The sequence below is a fragment of the Boleophthalmus pectinirostris genome, unplaced genomic scaffold (genome assembly GCF_026225935.1).
Source record: "Boleophthalmus pectinirostris isolate CB_2022bp ecotype Guang Dong unplaced genomic scaffold, ASM2622593v1 HiC_scaffold_4, whole genome shotgun sequence".
NCBI lineage: Eukaryota > Metazoa > Chordata > Actinopteri > Gobiiformes > Gobiidae > Boleophthalmus > Boleophthalmus pectinirostris.
Genome location: NW_026571353.1, coordinates 29,077,993 through 29,095,737, shown reverse-complemented (window position 1 = coordinate 29,095,737; position 17,745 = coordinate 29,077,993). Strand labels below are relative to the sequence as shown.

Below are 17,745 nucleotides of genomic sequence, written 5' to 3'. Positions count from 1 at the left end.
GAGCGGGGTCGCCTCTCCACAGATTTGACTTACAACCTGGTCTGGTTTACTCTCCATAAAGATAGAAAGGTTTAATACCATTCCAGACAAAGCAATAACATCTCCATGGACCCTCCACCGGTAAAGCCACACAATGCACCTTTAAATTCACAACTTTTCATTTTCACATCTCCTTTGATCCCTCAGAAACACATGGGTCAGATAAATCGCAGTCATTGTCAGTGTGGATAAACATAAAGCTGAGGAGAGCTCCACTGTCTAAACACGCGGCACGTTAAAATGTCCTTTGTTTGGACTGACTCCAGAGACAGGCGCTGGTCTCCTCAGGGCCTCACACCTCCAGCTCTTTGCACCACACACACGCAGGACAGATATATGGGCACAACAGGGAGGCTATAGGCTGATTAAGTGCCTGACAAAGTGACCTGGACTATCTGCTAACTCTGCTGGTAGTGCACGGGTGCCAGATACTCATTATGCAACAGGGGACAAGTGTTTGAAGAAAAAGCCCAGCCAAGTAACTCTGGTCCAAATAAAATAAGTACAAAATATAAGCAAAGAGTTAACCAGTATTGATGAAAGCGTGCTAATGAAATGTGCATATTTGAATAGCATGGAAATGTTATTGCTTTGTCTAGAATGTTCCACAGTATAGATTAAAACGATCTATCACAAGAGAGACAAGCAGGTTAAAGCACTACGCTAGATTACATTTTAAACCTGTGGAGAGTCGTCTGTAATCGCAGAAGGAATTATTATTATTATTATTAGTATTTTTAAAGGGACAGTCTGGAATTTTGCACATAGGACCTCATTTCCTAGTGAGTCAGAGAGTTGAAGACGTGTGGAGACACTTTTTTAAATATTCCATCCAGTCCTTGTGTTTGCAGAGGTCGCTGGTGCTAGGCTAGTGCATGTCAATGGCCATAGTTAGCCTGCCACTAAAAACAGTCTTACCCACTCCACAAAACACCCGAAGCAAAACTATTATTACGCCAGACTGTTGATGTAAATGTCTGTGTTGATAGAATAATTTTAGAAGTAAAACCAACCTTGCATTTGAAGGATTTATGTCTGAGCAGCAGCAGTGAGTTGTACTTCCTGATAGAAAGCTTGGCAGCGGCGGACTGATATATGAGAAAATAGTCCCTCAACATGCGACAATTCATGTGACGCAAGGGTAGTTTTATTTCAAACATTATTCCATCAACACAGACATTCACATCAACAGTCTGGGGTAATAATTGTTTTGCTTCAGGTGCTTTGTGAGTGGGTAAGACTGTTTTTAGTGGCAGGCTAACTATGGCCATTGACATGCACTAGCCTAGCACCAGCGACCTCTGCAAATACAAGGACTGGATGGAATATTTAAAACAGTGTCTCTACACGTCTCCAGCACTCTGGCTCACTAGGAAATTAGGTCCTATGTCCAAAATTCCAGACTGACAGACTACAATGAAACACAGTATGACAAGCAATAACATCTCCATGGAGTAAAGTAGGTAGTGGACCTTCCACCAGAAAAGTTGCACAGTGCACCTTTAACATCAAAAGCTGCACTGAAACATTAATTAATTGTTAAAGGTGCACTGTGCAACTTCTCGGTTGGGGGTTCATCACCTTATGGTTACTAGGGATCTCATTGCTCTGCTTCAAAGTTCTAGAGTATGCAGTGCACCGCAAAAACCTAAATCTAGCCAAGTTAAGATGACTTGAATTTTAAAAGTTTTATCATGATTTGAGTAAATGTCACTTGACAAGTAACATGATCTGCCAAGACTTTTTGTACTTAAAATATGAAAATACATCTGGCTACACTCAAAATAAGAAAAAGAACAACTCTTTGAATGTAAAATAAGAAACAAAATCAAATGTTGCTTTAATTAAGAAAACCACTGTTAGATCATTTCACTTGTCAAATTGAATCTACTCAAATAAAGTAAAATGTTCTTAATTTAAGCCACTTTAACGTACTTAGATATTGTTTTTTTTGTAGTGTGACATTAAACAGATCAACCTATCTCAATTACAGATGGTTTTATATTATTTTGGAGATGTTATTGCATTGTCTGGAAAGTTTCACAGTATAGTATTAAACCTTTCTATCATCATGGAGAACAAACTAGACCAAGTTACAGGTCAGATCTGTGCAGAGGCGACCCCGCTCATGGTCAGAATGCCTGTTTTTCTAGGTATTTTTGAGCTATAAAACCACTTGTAACTGAATAAATGTAAAGTAGAGCTGTTTAATGTCATACTGTGGAACACTTCAGTCAAAGCAATAACATCTCCATGGAGAAAAGCAGGTAGTGGCCCCTCTACCAGAAAAGTTACACAATGCACCTTTAACAGCTTGTATTACAGACTTTACTGGGTCTCTTATAGCGAAACCACAACATCCATGGCTCTCAAAATTTCCAAAAAACAAGGCCAAAAGAAGCAGACTGGGCATCTCTACTCGTTACTGTAAACAAACGGGGTGTGTTAGTTTCAGTGTAGTTAGCTCCTCCCTTCAAACAGATATAAGACAGTGACTCACCCATGTCCTGTCAGAACTGAAGAAGGAAGGTACTTAGATGAGAAATGTTGAAATGTATTCACTCAAAACTACCTGGACAACTGAGGGATTAAGCAGACACCTCTGCTAGTATTACAGAGTTAACAGATATTTATTGCAAAACAAGTAAAAAAAATCCTTAACAAGCCACAATAAGAAGCAACTACGCTATTTTCTGATATGTTATAATGTTGTTTCTTCATCAAAAACATACCTGGAGTTGTGTTTTGTTTCATTCACACATGTTTAACACTCAAAAGCTGTGTATTAAGCTGTTCTTCTCTCAAAAGGAAAACACCTTGTTCAACTTTGTGAGTAAGTAAAGATTTATATTCTTATACAATGGAACATATAACATAAGTGAAATCATAATAGAAATGAAAATAACCACCATAATCCCATAATCATGTGGGAATACAGAAAGTGCTCCCCTCTGTTTTTAAACTCCACACTAAAATCACTGGAATACTTTTAGTCCTGGAATTTCTAGTCTCAACTAAACAAAAGGTAAAAGGAGCTGATAACTTGAAAATGACCGCTTCATGACATCACAAGGTGGAACAAAGCATTTTGAGCTTTGGAGATGTAAACAATCTAATAATGCAGGATTACTCGGTTATGTGTAAAATGAAACAAAACACAACTCTGGGTATGTTTTTAAGGAGGTGACAGCATTATAACATAATAACTTAAACAATATAACTTCAATCTCACAGTCAATTTTGCATAATATAGGACCTTTAAACATCGGTGGTGCTGCTGAACAAAATGCCAGTGAGTGTGGACGTTTTAAAAGCGCAGTTTACAGCTGTCAAACATTACATCTTGTATTTCAGTCATGATTGAATCTATTGACATGAAACAGAATTGAAAAAAGAATGGTAAACAGTCACATTTTTGTATAGCGCTTTTCCACCTTCAAGGCACTCAAAGAGCTTTACAACAAGGAAACACTCACCCATTCACACACACATTCATACACCAGTGTATGCAGACTATGGGGGCGAGGTGGGCTAAGTGTCTTGCCCAAGGACACAACACCATCATTCATCTGTTGGGGTTAGTGGCTCTGACAGGTCTACCAATGATGTTTTTTTATGTCAAGAACAGGATTCAAACTGCCAACCTTCAGATCAGTGGACAAACACTTTACTATTTGAGGTACTGTCGCCCCAGAAAACAAATCTTATATATTTATGTGAATGTGCCTCTAAGGAGCAAGCCCCCCGACCCTCCAAAAAATGCACATCCATGCCAAGACTATCAAAATATGCTACTTTAGAAACATAGAAGCAGACTTAAACATTGTTAGCTGCTGGTGGTGATGTGAAATTTGAGCAATGTGGGGAGACTGACATATACTCCAGACATATGCATTTATAACTGCAATATAACTTAAAGAAAGATTAAGAAGTATTGGCAATTGTAATCTTAAATATCCCATATTACGCAAAATTGACTCCTGTGAGCTTTTACTCATGTTGGAATGTTGTTACCTCATCACAAACATTCCTGGAGTTGTGTTTTGTTTCATTCACACATGTTTAAATAACCCTTTATTACTAGTCTGTCTATGCCTCCAAAATGCTCTGTTCCATTTTGTGATGACATGAACTTGTGGTTTTCAAGTCAAGAGTTACCTTTTATTACCTTTTGTTTAGTAGAGATTGGCAATTCCAGGTTAGAAATGAGCCAATTTATAATAGAGAAAGTTGATTGATTTGAAAAACACAGTGGAGCATTTCCCGTATTACCACATGGCAGCCTAAATGTGCAGGATTTGTGAGATAAAAATGTGTGAATGAAAGAAAACACAACTCCAGGTCAGTTTTTGATGAGGAAACATTATAACATAGATCAGAAAATAGTGTAAAATGGGTCCTTTAATGAGACTGAATGATATCGCTTTAGTGCATAGAAGCAAACGCCTGTGACATTCCTCTACCACGGTCCAAAATCAGACTGGAAAGAAGGAGTGAGCGGGTGGGGCATTCACTCCCTGAGCCAGTTCAGACTTAGCCAGATTAATCTTTCAGGATTAATTAAACCAGTTAGTTTTGAATATTGTTGAATCAAATGCCTGTCAAATGAAACAAAATATGCACACCGAAGTTCTTGCAGAGGTGCAAATGCAAGCAGCAGCAAAATAAAAGTGAAAAAATGCATAGAACACTCAGATGGCCGATGTCCAAAATGTTTTTTTTTATTTTGAAATTATGTTTGAGCAAAAAATGGCTTCATCAGATATTTTTCTTGCTTTGTGTACTATGGTCCAAAGCTAGAAAAATATCTATCAAAGCCTTGTAATTTCAAAATAAAAAAAGCTTTTGGACCTTGGTCATCTGAGAATTAAATACCTGTACCTGATTTTTACTCTCTTTCATTTTGAGAGGTTTGAAGTGGTCCGGAGTTATTCCTCATTTTCCAACACATTAATAGTGTCCTAATTATTCGCCACAATGAGTTTATAAGCACTTTTCACAACTTTCAGAGGCCAGAGTGGAGCTGAGTATTTAACAGTCTTTCTTCTTGGTTCACAAAAGATGAAAATGTTTTAGACATTTGATCTTTAGACCTTTTACAATATAACTGTTTTTGGTGTAAGAATTTGATAAGATCGAGATCCCGATTCCATATTTACATTACATTTCATTGCTAACAAACGCTTTAGAGAGAGAGAGACTTTATTGATCCCAAGGGAAATTTAAGTTTTGTTGCTGCAACATTTCCACAGCGCGTGTCTCAGTGGCCTTTATGTCTCGGTCAAAGGTCTCAGTGCAATTTAGGAGGGCGGGTCAGGGAGAATCCGTGTATCATATCATTCGTTCATTTGTTTTTCAATATAAAACCAAAAATCTGTGACTTAAACTACGATGCCAGACTTTCGCTCCATATACGGACTGAACCAGGACTGAACTAGGACTGAACCAGGCCTGAACCAGGAGTATCAGGACCGGCCTGGAGGTGCGCCTGTGTAGACTGTCGGGTGATCAGGACTGAGACCAGGACCAGACCAGGACCAGGACCAGGACCAAAACTGAGACCAAAACTGAGACCAAGACTGACACCGGTTTAGTCATGGTTTAGTCCTGGTTTAGTCTTGTTTTAGTCCTATGTTAGTCCTGGTTTAGTCCTGTTTCAGTTCTGCTTCAGTCTGGTTCAGTCCTGTTTTAGTCCTGGTTCAGTCCATGTGCGGTGCAAAAGTTCGGCATCACAGTTTAAGTCACAGAAATGGAAAACCGTAATTTTTTTTTTCATTATTCATTTAAACACAAAATTGAAAACTAAAAAAAAAGAATTGTTATTGTTTTTTTTGTTTTTTTGTTTTTTCATTTTGGTTTTGGAGACAAATAATGAAGAAAACTGTTGCTTTTTCATTGTCTTATTTTTGGTTTTATATTGAAAAACAAATGAACGAATGATACACGGATTAGGGAGGGTCAGCAGATCCTGTGGATGAGCCAAAAGTGTCTCTCTTCTGTGTCCTGAAGCATCACAGCAGAGTCCAGGTGAACACAACAGGAAAGGCCTCGCTCTTACTCTGCTCTGGTGCTTTTAGTTGGTGACGAAATGGTTTATGTTGTAGGACTTGGTAATATGATAATAAAAATATACTTGTAATCCTATTCCATTAACGATAAACTATTTAGGTCAAATCGTCATATCATGATCTACTAATCTTGTCTTGAATGCAGCTCTATTTTGTTTATTTTTTTATTTATTTTATTATTTATTTATTATTTAAATTTTTCATTTTTATTATTTATTTAGTTTATTTGTATTAATTTTTTTGTCTCATCAAATAAATTAAATAAATAAAAATAAATGATCTACTAATCTTGTTTTGAATGCAGCTCTGTGCTCGAAGACTCTTATTCCCCGCCCACGCCTCCTATTGGTCAGTCTCAGCAAAACTCTGTGTGAGTGACAGGTGAATTATCCAACCGTGGTGAAGAGTGAAGCAGATGACTTTACTTCACTCTTCAGGGCAAAATAGAAATAGTAAATTTACACAAATACTGATCAAATCAAAATTGTAATCTGGCCGTACGTAAATTATAAAAATATTTCTAAATATTCACAAATATTTGAGCATAAAAAAGTCTCTTACACATAAATTCGTTGAAAATCTAAACCTAAACAGGACCATGAGCGCTCGTATTGATCACAGGTTCCTGAAAATATGCTTTGCCATTTTTTATGTTTTCTAGTTAAAAGTGTTTTGTCTGTGTTTGTATAATGTGTGCATTATGTCACCATGGTAACAGCTGAACAGTCCTCCAATAGAGATGTCTGTAGAACACCCCCAGTGTGATTTCACTGCAATAAATGAATCCCTTTCCGTGACTTTCTAAAGATGAAAGCATGAACATAACTAGGTCAAGAAACTAATTTGCGAGTATATGTTTCACTGCGCTGTTGGCTGTGCAGTGTCCTTAAACATTACAGATTTCCAGTTGATGTTGGACTCTGATTTAATGTTTGGACGGGAAATTGAATCTCTGGTGATGTAACTCTTATCCCACATATCTCATTGTCGCCATTCCCCTGAAAGCACAACACCCAACTGGCATGAGGTCACCGACAAAAGCCGAGCCAAGAACAAAACCAGCGGGAATGCACCAGGAAACATGAATGTGGTTTTACAATGTTAAAGTTGTTCAAGACGTCCATAGAGAAGCAACTCACATGTCTGAAAACGCCGTGGCCTGACTTGACTTAAAGGTGGATTGCGTAACTTTTGTGGTGAAGGGTCCGTCAAAAACCTTGATGTTATTCATTTGTCTGGAATGTTTCACAGTGTGGTATTAAACGTTTCTATTTTCATGGAGATCTGACCAAGTTAAAGGTCAAATCTGTGGAGAGACAACCTCGTTCACAGTCTGAATGCCTGTTTTTTTTTTTAGGTATTTTTGAGTTGTTTGACTTAAACCACCTGTAATTGAATAAATGTAAGGTAGAGCTGTTTAATGTCATACTGTGGAACATTCCAGGCAGAGCAATGGCATATCCAAACAACCAGGTGACAGACCAAAAACCAAAAAGTTACATAGTCCGCCTCTAAAAGTAAAAATACTTCTTGAAATAGTTTAGTTAAATAGTACAATTACATATTTAGGTTTATTTCTAACTACAATGGAATTTGATATTTTAAAATCAGTTATTTAAGACAACTTTATAAGGACATGTTTTCAATTTTCTTCACAGAATCATTTAGTCCATCCTAGTTAAAGCTGGGGAACCTCATTTTCAAACCGCAAAGAATTAACTATGTTTTTAAATCTAGGTAACTAGTCCTTAGCTCTAACAAACCTCTTGGCACATCACTGGTATTTGGTCACTAGCACAGCTTCAGAACAGCTTTTTTTCAGACAAGTGAAACAGGGTGGACCACCCTTGAACAGTCAATCATCTCTCACCCCAAAGTGTCATATAGTGACTCACATGGCTCAAGTTTGGAATAAATATGCAATATGACATATTACAATTAGATTTTTGTCACAAACTTCTGCTTTTACAAAATAGTTTCCACTCATTTATAAGAAAAGGTTGTGTATTTCATCTTTAAGTCTCTATTTTTACTATGAAATGCAAATATTTACACATAATTTTCTTAATAAAGCTCAAAATTTACACCAAATGTTTTGAAAATATCACCCCAATTGTGGTCCCTGTTTATCCTGTCAAGATGTTAAATATATATGTTATGCATATAATAATATGTACGTATGCAGTTAGTAGTTGTAGTATTAATAGTAGTAGTAGCAGTAGTAAAAATAGCAATTGCAGCAGAAGATGTAATATTAGCAGTAGTTTAAAAAAAAAAAAAAAAAAAAAACTAACACCCTCTTGGTCTAAGGTTACATTTAACCAGTAGTAGTAGGAGTAGTAGGAGTAGTAGGAGTAGTAGGAGTAGTAGTAGGAGTAGTAGTAGTAGTAGTAGTAGTAGTAGTAGGAGGAGGAGGAGGAGGAGTAGTAGGAGTAGTAGTAAGAGTAGGAGTAGTAGTTGCAGTAGTAACTAAATAAGAGACTAAGGTTACGTTTAACCAGTAGTAGTAGGAGGAGGAGGAGGAGGAGAAGTAGAAGTAGTAGTAGTAGTAGTAAAAGTAGTAGTAGTAGTAGTAGGAGTAGTAGGAATAGTAGTATGAGTAGTAGGAGTAGTAGTAGTAGGAGTAGCAGGAGTAGTAGGAGTAGTAGTAGTAGTAGGAGGAGGAGGAGGAAAGTAGTAGTAGTAGGAGTAGTAGGAGTAGGAGTAGTAGGAGTAGTAGTAGTAGGAGTAGTAGGAGTAGTAGTAAGAGTAGGAGTTGTAGTATAAGTAGTAGTAGTAGTTGCAGTAGTAACTAAATAGCAATAACAACAGTAGATGTAGTACTAACAGTAGTAGTAGTAGTAGTAGTACAGGTGGTGGCGGCAGCAGTAGACATAGTAGTAGTACAAGCTGTAGCAGTAGTAGTAGTATAGCTGTAATTAAAGTAGCTGTAGCTGTAGTAGTTGTGGTAGTTGTAGTAAAACTAGGCACAGTTGTAGTAGCAACAGTAGAAGCAGAACTAAAACACTAATAGTTAGCTGTAGCAGTAATAGCTGTAGGTGCAGTAGTAGAAATTATAGTAGAGACAATAGTACTATTAGTAGTAGTAGTAGTTCCAATGTGCTTTTCCCTCTTTAAATTGGAGATTGGCCTAATACACATTCCTGTCTGGTTGCCTGCTCTTTCACACTCTCTATTGTCCTGTATGTATGATGATCCTGAAGAAAGCAGCTTAGGGCCCCATTGTTTCCTGTAGCTTTGACATGCGTTCCCTCCTCTTTTATGGTTTTATCCCCGATTATTCCCACTATTCCTGTTTGTCTTTTGGATTTTTAATGACTAATTCTGGTTTGGGTGTCCCTTAACAATGCTAATAGCTTTAATCCCATGGTCCGCATTGGTCTTATATAACGCAGTATTTTTAGGTTGTGAGTAGAAGGGAGTGGGAGGGCGCCTGATGTCAAGTCGTATTCATAGTGAGTGACTCTTCATTGGAGACTGTCCATAGAGCAAACAGGGCCGTGCTGGGAAATCTTAAAGACGGCTCTAAACGGCGCCATGAAGATTATGTATGTTCATATATGGTTTTTCTGTGTAACTGTGTTTGAAAGGGGATGTTTTAAAGGACCTATATTATGTCAAACTGACTCTTGTGAGCTTTAAGACATGTTAGAAGGTTGTTACCTCATCAATAACAAACCTGGAGTTGTGTTTTGTTTCATTCACACATGTTTGAGTAACACTTTATTATTAGTCTGTCTACGACTACGTCCACACGACAACTCTGCTGGATTTTTATTATTTTTTTTGTGGGTTGAAAAGAATTCGCATCCACACACGTGTCGGATCAATAAATATTCAAGCACTGAGTGAAATCGATGTAATACATATGCAACACCTACATGTGGTGCTTTAAACAGTTTACAGCAAGACACTGGACACAAAAGTAAAAGTCTTTCCTGCGTGGGGTTCTCTTCTGGTCTCGTGGCGATGACGGGGTTGCGACGTCATCGTTTTCCAAAAGCTGCGGTTTGCTTGTCCACTCTCAGATTTCTCCACACTAGAACCCATTTTCAAGGCCAAAACTAATAAAAGCTTCACCGTTTCGACCAAAAAACGCTGTCGTGTGGGCACCTCCTACATCTCTAATGCCCAGAATGCCCTGTTCCACCTTGTGATGTCATGAAGCAGTAGTTTTCAGTTTACAACAGCTACCTTTTACCTTTTGTTCAGTAGAGATTAGCAGTTCAATGTCTGAAATAATCCAAATGCTTGTAGTGAAGGTGTGTGGAGTTTATAAACACAGTGGAACACTTCTTGTATTATCGCATGACATCACAAGGTGGGACAGAGTGTTTTCCCTTTGAGAGAAGCACTCAGTCTTAATATGCAGGCAGGGTTAAGGTGTCAATCATGTGTGAATGAAACAAAACACAACTTCAGGTATGTTTTTGATGAAGAAACAGCATAAAATAGATCAGAAAATAGCATAATATGGGCTACTCCAACGTAATACAGTGTCTCAATCACATTTTTCCATTACATCTGTTTTTCTGGTTGCAGTATATGAGTTAGTTATAGACTATGAACTCTAAACGGTAGGGGAAAACAGAAAAATCTGTGTATAAATGTATTGAGAGCTATACAACAAGCAGAATAGCAGATCTGATTTCAGTTTTCACATGTGTCACAACATTAAACTACAGGCATACATGTACAACACCCTCACACGCATCAACAGTGTCAGTGTATCGTACTGTAAATACCTGTCGATTGCGGCGCTGGTGGGCATGCTCCTGGCGAAGCCTCGGACCCCCATCTGTTTGAAGTACGGGATGGCGGACAGGTTTGCTGCTATGACGGCCAGAGAGTCAGAGGGGTGCACGAAGAAACCATTCTCTCCCAGGATCATGTAACGGTCCTGACAGTGGAAAAGAACAAAAAATGTTTACTTTTTAATCAAATAATGTATTCATAACAGTAAGATGTTTTTAGATTTGCTGTAACACTGCTTTCACGTAACAGATGTAGCAATAAAACTATCAAAAATAATACTTTGTCATACTAAAAATACGAAGAAGAAGACATAACAGAGACATTGGACTTTGATACAAAACCGGGAACTGTATGTCCTAAAAATATGATTTGCAGCTGATAAAAAAACATGTAAAATCATAATGAATTGTCAGAATATTTTTTCTCCAAGTGCAATAAAAGATGAAACATTCACCCTCTGCTAGTCTCCACGAAGATGGGATCGCTTTGCCTGGAATGTTCCATAGTATGGCATTAAATTAATCTATCTCCATGGATTACTCTATTAAAATGCCTATACGCAAATGTGTGTAAGATTATGTAGGGCTCTTTTATTCATTTAAATATGTAAAAGTTAGCAATTTCTTAATTTCATATTTCTGAGGTAGCCTGATTCATCAGCCGGTTTCACTCTGTGGAAACCGTCTGACCTCGCAGTATTAGGATTCATTTGCTCGACAGTAGACAGGTACTTTTTTTATTTAACCAATCGCTGCTATTTGGTCGTGACTTATGTAATGCATCGCTAACGGGGCTTACTGGTATATTAAGCTTTTCCCAAGTCCCACAGGAAGAATGCAATAACGTCTTTTCCCTTGATAAAATTCATCAAACATTCTCTTTGTTCCGGCTTTAAAGGCTCGATCTCGGGAATCGTTGCCAACACAGAATGTTTGGCTCTTCGCTGATTGGCCAATACAACTTCCGGGTTCTTACAAACTGTCTAGTGTATTTTGATTCCTGACCTAGTCGCTGGAGATAAATTATATTGAGCGGAGGCACTAGTTGGCACCAGCCTGGCTATTTTTGAGGTGCCTTTACAAGAGAATTCCTCCATTCGCGATATTGATCAACTTTATTTGATCTTACGATATATTGGCAACTGTTCTTTACCCCATCTGCATCAAAAGCCGCTCCGAACCCAAACTCCCCTCCCTTCATGGCCTCCACCAGCGCTGTGGCGTAGGTCAGGTTCGGCTCTGGAGGTTGGCCCCCGAAGTCCTCCAGAGGGATACAGTTCACCGCTGAGTTCGCCGGGGCCCCCAACTCATCACACAGGATCCTGCGCACATACGGGCCCATCACTGCAAGAAAGGAGAGAGAAAATATTGTTAATGTAATATAAAGTATTAACGCTGGACAATATCATAGGATAATAATTATTATTATAGGTAACACTAAATATATTTCTTTCTTTATAAGGATTAATCTGCTCAGTTAAATTTGCCTTGATTTGGTTGTGTATTTCTGATTTTCACACTGTTTGACTGGTTTTATTTTTCAATTATTTCAGCAAAAGCAGCAAAGAACTAGTTGCATTCACATATTTTTGACAGAAAAAATCTATTACAACATAAGTCAATTTTAGCATAGCAGCCCTAGTGTTAAGATGTAGCTCTAGTTAAAGTATAAGCTTGATTATAACTCGAGTCGTACCTCCGTTCATGGCGTCTATGTGAATCTTGAGCTGATCTGGTCCTGTGAGCAGACTCTTTATTGCTCCAAAGTCAAAAATGTTTCGTAGAAGTTGAAGATAGACCTCAACCGAATCCACAATCTCAACTGAAAACAAACAAAAGAGACATGAAGATGACAGAAATGATTAATATATATGTTAAGTATATGCAAGTTAATTATTTTTATGAGTAATTAGGGCTAAAAGTTTCAAGTAATAGTTTTTTAAAGCATAGAGACTTGGACTAGAGCGAGAAATCAGGCTATAACTGGTTTTCATTTGGATGTAACTTGTTCAATTTACCTCTGAACGGCTTGAATTTGTTCTCCAGGTCGAAGTCTTGGCGTCCCAGTCTGGAGAGGTCGATGCGGAGGTCGGGGCAGATGGCAAACTCCTCCAGGGTCCGACTCACCTGAGCGATTCTCTCCATCACTGTGTCTGGAGAAGGGCCTGAAAAGGAGAAAACGCAAGAATAACCATAGTCCTTTTTAGGTCAATCGTGATAATGCATTTCGATGTATAGAGCGAGAAAAATTAAGTCTAAATAAAGACACAACTTCGCTCCTGTTTAGCTCATCGCTTCTCCAGAGTTGGCGTGCTCATCAGACCTCATCGCGTCCTTCACTCATCCTTTCACTCACCTCAACCTCTCATCGTTCCCTTCAATCTCCTCATCCTCTCTTTGGCGCTCAGACCCCGCCAGAACACACTGCAATGAAGGCGGTGGAGGGGACGATGAGAAGATGAGGAGAGTGAACTGGACGATGAGAGGATGAAGGGATGAGGAGAAAGAAGGTGACGATGAAATGATGAAGAGAGTGAAGGAGACCATGAGAGGATGGGCTCATCGTCTCATGGTCTCCTTCGCGTCTCCTTTTTCTCCTCATCCCTTCATCCTCCCATCATCCCCTTCACTCTCCTCATCATCTCATTGTCACTCTCCTCATCCTCTCATTGACTCCTTCACTCTCCTGATCTCCTCATCCTCTTCACTCTCCTCCTCCTCTAATCATCACCTTCACTCTTCTCATCCTCTCATCGTCACCTTCACTCTCCTCATCCTGTCATCGTCACCTTCACTCTTCTCATCCTCTCATTGTCCCCTCACTCTTCTCATCCTTCATCGTCTCCTTCACTCTTCTCATCCTCTCATCGTCCCCTTCACTCTTCTCATCCTCTCATCGTCTCCTTCACTCTCCTCATCCTCTCATCGTCTCCTTCACTCTCCTCATCCTCTCATCGTCACCTTCATTCTCCTCATCCTCTCATCGTCACCTTCATTCTCCTCATCCTCTCATCGTCCCCTTTACTCTCCTCATCCTCTAATCGTCCCCGTCACTCTCCTCCTCCTCTCATCATCCCCTTCACTCTCCTCATCATTTCATCGTCCCGTTCTCTCTCCTCATCCCCTCATCGTCTCCTTCACTCTCCTCATTTTCTCATCGTCCTCCTTCACTCTCCTCATCATCTCATCGTCTCCTTCACTCTCCTCATCATTTCATCGTCCCGTTCTCTCTCCTCATCCTCTCATCGTCCCCTTCACTCTCCTCATCCTCTCATGGTCCCCTTCATTCTCCTCATAATTTTATCATCCCCTTCTTTCTCCTCATCCCTTCATCCTCTCATGGTCCCCTTTACTCTCCTCATCATCTCATTTACTCTCCTCATTCCCTAATAATTTCATCATCCCCTTCACTCTCCTCATCCTCTCATCATCGCCTTCATTGTCCTCATCCTCTCATCTTTGCCTTCATTCTCCTCATCCTCTCATCCTCTTCATTCTTCATCCTCATCTTCATCCCTCATCCTCTCATCTCCTCATCTCCTCATCCTCTCATCGTCGCCTTATTTCTCCTCATCCTCTCATCGTCACCTTCATTCTCTTCATCTTCACATCATCCCCTTCACTTTCCTCATCCTCTCATCATCCCCTTCTTTCTCCTCATCCCTTCATCCTCTCATGGTCCCCTTTACTCTCTTCATCATCTCATTTACTCTCCTCATTCCCTAATAATTTCATCATCCCCTTCTTTCTCCTCATCCTCTCATCATCACCTTCAGTCTCCTCATCCTGTCATCGTCACCTTCATTCTCCTCATCCTCTCATTGTCCCCTTCACTCTCCTCATCCCTTCATCATTTTATCGTCCCGTTCTCTCTCCTCACCCTCTCATCTTCCCCTTCATTCTCCTCATCCTCCTAATCTCTCTCCTCATCATTTCATCGCCCCCTTCTTTCTCCTCATCCGTTCATCCTCTCATGGTCCCCTTCACTCTCCTCATCCTCTCAACGTCCTCACACTCTTCTCATCATCTCATCGTTCCCTTCACTTTCCTGATCCCCTCATCATCTCATTATCACCTTCATTCTCCTCATCCTCTCATCATTCCCTCCACTTTCCTCATCATTTTATCATCCAGGTTTTTTTCCTCATCCCTTCATCTTCTCATCGTCCCGTCCACGTCCTTCATTACAATATGTTCTCGTGGGGTCTGAGCACTAAACATAACTCAATAAAACTACTAATACTTCCGCTTTGAGTCTGTCCAGGTTGAAATTGCTACAGACGCAAACTGCGATAAACCATAATACTGAAACTAGTTTATGCCACTGACACAAAAACAATAATGCAAGACAATCCTAGTGAACAAAGGCCTGAGCTTCAACAGATAAATAACAGAATGAACCAGTAATTAACCACACAAGTCACTTATTTAATCTTTTACAGCTCAAATCTTATTGTATTACAACAGAAATACCCCAAATCTCCCACTTTTATGAATAAAATGTACACACGATAAATCTTGAGCCCTAAAATATATTGTTCTAGCTTTCATGTATTGAAAGATTTAATTCCAACCTATGTTTTCTGAGACACATTTTTGCTATTTCGCTTTAATCTGATGTGGAATCTGAAGTGTTTTTTAATGGATTTATGTGTCTGTACATTGTCTCTTCAAATAAAGACTAATCTAAATTAAAATCTCATAGTGTCGTTGTATGGCTCGACAAAACAAATCATGATTTACTGATAAATGAAAGGATCTTTTTTTAAATTATGTGAATGAGTATGGATCTATGGGTTTCAAGATATGTAAAATTAGGACGCAAAACACTGCAGGTTTTTAGAATGGTCAAAAAATTGTTAAAATGCATATTACTGACACAAAACAGATGTGCAAACCCGCCGATTTAGAGAAATATGAAAAAATGTTATATATATATATATTTTTTAGATGTCTTTGTAATCCCTCGGTCATTCACGTAGGGTCCACAGGAAACAAAATCTGAATTCTGTCCAGTTTTATCACTCTATTCACTCTTGTCTTTTGTCCAGCTGACAAAATTAAACATGTATACGTAGTTACGACATTGCTACAGAGATATACTGCGATAAACGATAATAGTGAAACTACTTTACGCCACTGACATAATAACAGCAAGATAATAAACCACTTTTAAATAGACCGACATTCAAAAGGCCTGAGCTGCAGCAAATAAACAGCAGAATGAAACAATAAAGGTGTCGATAAAATAAAAAATGTCATCATGTTATTAAATATGACATTAGATAAATCATGCTAATGTGTATTACTAACACGAAACAGATGTGAAATTTTACATACATTTTTAAACATCTGTGTAATCCAGTCTTTTGCTATTTTTGCTACTTATTTTTTTATTGTATCTATATTTTTGCTCTTTGTTTTTATAATATATTGTAATGTGTGAGCTACTTTGTCCTGATTTCCCTTTGCGGATCAGTGAAGTTTGTCAAAGTTTAAGTCTAATCCCTCAGTCGTTGTGTCAGTGTTTTCCACTCTATTCACTCGTGTCATTTCTCCAGTTGACAGAATTAAATATTTATACATATTTAGTTAGTACATAGTTTTAGGTGGACATACTCCAAGTTCAAAGCCCCACTAAAAAGTCAAACCATCTTTTCGACCCCTCACCTCCGTTGGCCACGTTGAACTTGATGCCGAAGTCTCCTCCCGGACCTCCAGGGTTGTGGCTGGCTGTGAGGATGATCCCCCCGATGGCCTTGATCTTTCTGATGATGCAGGACACGGCGGGAGTGGACAGCAGACCGTTATGTCCAATCACCAGGCGGCCGATCTGCACAGCGAGCGTTTAGTCAGCAACCACGAAGTATTAATCACATACGGTAAATCTATTAGGTAATACTGTAAAAGCTGTACACGGTGCGCATAAGGTTGATGTTTTTTTGTCATGTTTTAACATCTAGAAAAGCTGATGTGGAGCCAGATTGTACCAAAATGTTTTCATTTTCAAACAACAAACATATCTTTGTATATGAATTGCATTTTTATATTATAATACTGGTTGTTTTCAGATTCTATAATGTAGGGCTGGGTATCATTAAGAAGTTGTCGATACAATACATACCTCGATACAGTGAGCTTACGATTCGATACGATATATTTCAAATTTATTCGATATAGTTCAATATAAAATAAAGGCTAAATCATGGCTGTGATACTAAAAGTGTTTGTTAAACCACTTCTTGTGCAAAGTTCATATGAAACACAAACATTTTAATCATCAAAACAGTGAAATTGTTAAATGTGTCACATAAACGAGTTTCTTTCCTCTGAACAAGAAACAAAACTGTAGCTCTGTAACAAAATAATTAAGTAAAATATACCAAAAGATACTCTTGGTGATATATCGATAAAGCAGCCCACAATATCGATACTGTTTCAGGATATTAAACGATACCGTATATCGATATTTCAATATTTTTGCTCACCCCTAAGGCTGGGGTATCATTAAGAAATTGCCAAAACGATACATTCCTCGATACAATGAGCTTTCAAAACGATACAGTATATTTCAAATCGATTCAATATGGTTCAGTAAAAACGTTAATGGCTAAATCATGACTGTGATACAAGACTCGTTGTTAAACCACTTCTTGTGCAAAGTTCATATGAAACACAAACATTTTAATCATCAAAACAGTGAAAATGTCAAATATGTCGCATAAACAAGTTTCCTTTCACTAAACAAGCAATAAAACTGTAGCGCTGTAACAAAATAATTTAGTAAAATATAAAAAAAAAATACTCTTGCTGATATATCGATACAGCATCCTACGATATCGATACTGTATCATCACATTAAACTATACGATATATTGATATGT

The 17,745-nt window shown here is 38.5% G+C and overlaps 1 protein-coding gene across 1 annotated transcript in view; it reads right to left on the bottom strand.

Moving 5' to 3' along the window:
• pgm5 (phosphoglucomutase 5) overlaps nt 1-17,745 on the bottom strand; it is a 74,415-nt gene that overhangs the window by 53,267 nt on the left and 3,403 nt on the right. Inside the window, exons 2-6 of the mRNA XM_020932322.2 lie at nt 16,532-16,694; nt 12,880-13,026; nt 12,558-12,683; nt 12,015-12,205; nt 10,853-11,007 (exon numbers count right to left, since the gene is read on the bottom strand). Of these exons, the coding sequence (XP_020787981.1) occupies nt 10,853-11,007; nt 12,015-12,205; nt 12,558-12,683; nt 12,880-13,026; nt 16,532-16,694 (782 nt within the window). The remainder of the gene's footprint in view (nt 1-10,852; nt 11,008-12,014; nt 12,206-12,557; nt 12,684-12,879; nt 13,027-16,531; nt 16,695-17,745) is intronic.